This window comes from Antrostomus carolinensis, unplaced genomic scaffold (assembly GCF_000700745.2).
Source record: "Antrostomus carolinensis isolate BGI_N321 unplaced genomic scaffold, ASM70074v2 scaffold12749, whole genome shotgun sequence".
Classification (NCBI taxonomy): Eukaryota; Metazoa; Chordata; class Aves; order Caprimulgiformes; family Caprimulgidae; genus Antrostomus; species Antrostomus carolinensis.
In genome coordinates this window covers 10,840-15,606 of record NW_010336465.1, presented here as the reverse complement: position 1 = coordinate 15,606, position 4,767 = coordinate 10,840, and the positions used below count along the sequence as shown (strand labels likewise).

The 4,767-nt window shown below is 37.7% G+C and overlaps 1 protein-coding gene across 1 annotated transcript in view; it reads right to left on the bottom strand.

The window, feature by feature from the left end:
- Window positions 1-1,210: 1,210 nt before the first annotated feature.
- LOC104530316 (single-minded homolog 2-like) overlaps window positions 1,211-4,767 on the bottom strand; it is a gene marked incomplete at its 5' end in the record, with an annotated part of 10,976 nt that continues 7,419 nt past the window's right edge. Inside the window, one exon of the mRNA XM_010174863.1 lies at window positions 1,211-1,938. Coding sequence (XP_010173165.1) covers window positions 1,211-1,938 — 728 coding nt within the window. The remainder of the gene's footprint in view (window positions 1,939-4,767) is intronic.

Here is a 4,767-nt window from a genome sequence, read left to right as displayed (position 1 = left end):
CGTGTGCTGCACGCTTTTCGCTTGCTACAGTTTATTAGCACAAATTGAGATGTGTACAAGCATTCTGTTCCAAACGCCAACATAAAGCTCTGCTTTACTTCAAGTGCAACTTTGGCTTCTGTGGTTGCGCAGCGACTTTTGAGTTTCTGTATTCGGATTGTCCACGGACATTATTTGTGAAGTGCACGAATCAATCAAATATTAATCTTACCTTTGTGTTGACAATGAGATTTATGCTTAAGGAAGTTTAGTGTGCTAAAAGCTGAACCTTTCAAACTTCAGAAGGCTACTGGTAAGGTTAAAATAAAGCATAAATGTTCATTATTCCCTTGACTATAAAGAAAACATTTCTGGTGCTGTTAAGACGTATTTTTGACTAGCTGGGTTGAATATCTGCACAACCTTCTCCCACGATACTCAATGAAACAGTTTTCAGAAGTTTCTTTTTCTTATTACAATATTTTGTGGGAAGTAGCCTTTAGTTCCTGCTACGTGATTTGTCCCAATTTGCCGTGACAAGACCTGTAACCCTTTCATATGTATCTTTGTATGTATTAATTTGTCATATCATTCCTTGTCAAGATAAATGGTGGTGGTAACAAGCTCAGAACACTGAAATCTGTGTTAAATAAATCAAATTTAGATTTGATTTATTTAGTTTTAAAACTTTTGGATAATTAATAAATAAGCTTTTCCAAACTGAGTTTTTTTTAGTTAGTACAGCTGTATTATGAATACTAAAAATCACCACTCTTTAAACAAAGTTCGTTTGTCAGGGTGTTTAACACGTGGGCAGGGAGCTGATGTAACATTTCACACGGTTTGTCAAAAATACCTAAACTAGAGTGTATAGTTAATGATAAAAAATCTTGAATGTATTTTGAGAAGGAAGGGTTAAGGAAAAAATGTTCTTCATATAAATCTCTGCATATAACACCTATCATTTAATTTTGTTGCACACTATAAAATAACAAAAATAAGATCTGTAACATGTCTTCTCACTGGCACCAGAGCTTAATCTGTGACAACAAAGCATGGAAGCTAGATGGAGGTTTTTTTCCTGACCTTGAAGGTCCTTGCCAGGAACACGTGAGTCTGTCCCTCATTGACCTTCAGCTATACTCAGTATATGTAACCGTGTTTTCTCATGGTTTTTGCAAATCATTACAGTTTGGCTTCTTAGTTCAATGTAAATACTCCTCTATTACCGTCACCTTCCATTGGCTATTATTACAGAAGTTCCAATATAATGGGGTAGTGCAGATTCCTTGTGGGCTTCTGGAGAAGAAGCTGATGAGGGGCTTTGGTTTTTGTAAATAAACGTGTTTACTTCCTCAGAATTGTATCCATAGTTTTCTCCTACATGTCCTGTTGCTGTGCATGATGAAGTTTGAAATGTACCATGTTTGGCTAAAACATGGTGATAATTTAGAAGCACAAATGGAACTTGTCCAGAGTGTCTCACATCCATCACACGTTCACTTTCAGAGTCATGATCAAGCTTTACAGTCATTCTCTCATCACTGTCCAGGTCATCTAGATTTGTAGCGTGGTGACTAGTATGCCCATATTTGGGTTCTTTCATACAAATCCTTCTTGTTTGCTCATATACTGAGGGCATCGGCAGGAGATGACTTAATTGTCCTATAGCTTTAGACTGGAAACACTCTGATTTTGGCAGCAAGGAGTTAGCTATTGAGTTTGTAAAAGAACTTTCGTTAATGCTCATTTTTTCTTGCAGGTCTCTGTTAAAAGCTAACTTGTTTTCTTCTTTAATGAGGTGGTGAGGTGGTTGAATCCTGGTCTCTATTTTGTTGGGTTTCATGATTCCGGAATCATAAATATCATCTTTATATCTGGTGCCTGGCATGGGTGCTGTGCAGCTTGTAAAGTTGTCAGATAGAGCATCTTGGCTGTATCTTCTGGTTGATATGGGCACTTGCAGAAAAGAGAAAACATGTTAATTATTGATAACGAGCTCATATAATAGTTAGACTGTAACACTTTTTATGACTGAACTTTAATTCCCACTTGGTTTGGACCAGATCCAAGTCCTACAGAAGACACCAGAGACATGCCCATTTTCCTCAGTGGCTTTGGATAAGTCTCTTTAAGACAGTACTGAAAAGTTTAAAAAACCCAGAACCAACCAAACAAAAAACCAACATTCAAAAGGGCTGCCAGTGTTGAACAATTCTGAAAAGGTTTCCCATGTGAAATGCCCATTTGTTCATTTGACTGAATAATTCTAAATTACTGCCATTATTAATATGGTTAAATAGGGGAAATCAAACCAAAGAAATCTTTGGAAATGTGACCTGCTATCAAAAACCTTGGCCTTAAGTAAGCTCTTTCCATGGATTTATCAAATGATTTACCAAAGGGAGGATAACATTTATTACATGTCAGTGATTCAGTGATGAGAGTAAAACAGAAGTTATTCTTCCTGTCACTGTGGAAGTATATCGGACACCTGCCCTTGTAAGGAAAGAAGAGAGTGTGTAGTATTAGGTACTGACATGTCAGTATCTAATTCATGGTATCCACTTGTGGTTTATGTAATATCTAGATTGTGTCACATTAAAGGCTTTGCTTTTTCTCTTTGAAAAGCTGGCATCAGGTGTTAAAAACACCTATTGAAAAGCTACATAAATACTTTTTGAGTAATGCTGTATCTCTGCTTTTAAGTTACTATCATATGTTAAAGCTATATGCATAATATAAATGTAATTTACAACATACACTGAGAATGTTTGTTTGAGTGTGGGAGTACTAAACTGGGTGTGCATGGAAAATCAGAAACTAGATTCTTAATTTTTCAGGAGAGTATGAATCTAGGATTTTTATTCAGGCTTTTTCTCTAAAATATATTGAGTAATCTTAGTTTTCTTTTAAGTTTCTGCATGGTACAGAACTCTTGAAACAATTTGCATTGCTTTTATCATTTTCTGCTTGGCTTACGCAGCTTTTCCTTTTTGTACAATCCTACCTAAAAATGCTAAGAGAAAAAGCCACTGGTTTACTCCTATACAGTAAGGTTAAAATTAGGCAAGTACTAATTTTTTTTGCAGTCTTGTATGAACAGTTTTGACAGTTATACTACTCCTCCAAGGCGTATTTGAAAGTTTTATGTTAAAGGTTAAATTAGGCACTTACCAAATTTCTCAAATTAAACCTAAACTCTATTTTGTGTTCTGCTCACTGAAAGCCCTGGACACCTCAGTGCCTTTTGTAAAAGGGATTTTCTGTTTTTCTAAACATTTTATTCAACATCTTAAAAGTTTTGGAGTTCCCCTGTAGTGGTTGCTGATGTAACTGTACCTACTAATAATTAAATATTCCCTGTGCTATAGTAGACTGGCAAAGCCTTCATGTATAACAGAGGAAGCAGAAATAGCTCAATTGTACCTTTTTTTATATGCACAGCTTCATTAATTTCAGAGGGAGTTACACCACATAATTAACACCAGAATTTAAACAGGAATCTGGATCCAATTTCTTCTTGATCAACCCACCACCCTCCTAGAAACAACAACCTTTCAAGTTATTCTTTTCAATTTCCATGTATATATTTTGTAGCAAGAAGTATATGCAGTCCTAAGTAAACTGAATTCTCACCAGCTGTTGAAAAATGGCTCTCTTAGATCACAAATCAAAACAGGCATTCAGCCACATGCTGGAGTATACCTTGGAAATTTTACCAGTGGAATTATACAACTATAATTTTAACTCCACATTTGGCAATTTTTACCCTGAATTAAGTATCCATGCTGAGAGTTGCTGATGTGTAACTAATCTGGGATACTGGTTTTAGTGTTTTTCCCACTTGACACATCCACAGGAGTGATGGGATTGTTCTCTTATTGCAGCAGGGAGTGTTGTTGCTTTGAGGCTCTACTCTAATCTCTGAACAAGAGATTGTCCTTTTCCATCTTTTAGAGCCCACACTTGTAAGAAGCTGAAGCATCACAGCTATTGGATGGCCCCTGTATTGTGATCTTCATTTTTGTAATCTCAAATTTGGCTGGGCTGATGGCCATCTTCTTGGTACCAAGAAGTAATTTGCATACTTGGACATTTAGAAGATATTATCCATTTTGTTCTACCCTGTTTCTCAAACATGGTTTTCATGTCTTTTGTTGAGGAAGAAGGTTAAGCGTATGGTTAATTATTTGCAGGCTTCCATTAAAGTTGTCAGCACATGCATGGAGTTAGAGCAGATGGTTAAGCAAGTCGTGTCTGCAGTGCAACAGAGCACAGTCATTTTTGTCTGCTCACATTCAGAACAGTGACTGGAGCTGGACTTAAACCTGCTTTTGTCTTCCTTTGCAGACAAAAAACCCAAGGGTTCCCTGGGAAAGACTCCTCCTAGGGAGTTTTTTCATACAGGAGTTACCAGAAAGCTGACCAGCTGCTCTGTGCTGCTGTACAAGGGCAGCACCCCAGGAATGCTTCCACCCATCTGGCATGTGGGGGGCTGCCAGCGTACCTGTCTCAGCAGGTGCACAGGGATCCAATGCATTCCCCACTTCTCCAGCACTGAAAATGCTTTACAGCCATTGAAGTCAGTGGATTAATTTGGGATACTTTCCCGACCGCTTTTCTGCCAGAGTGGCTCAGCTATGCCAAGTGAGGTAGATATACTGCACATCTAAGGTTGTACTCACACCAGAATGATAGCAGCTTTCTAGAAGGCCCTTTATACTTACACTGCCTCCATTCATAGCAGCCTACAACTGCAACAGTGAGCTCAGTCCTTCAGGTATC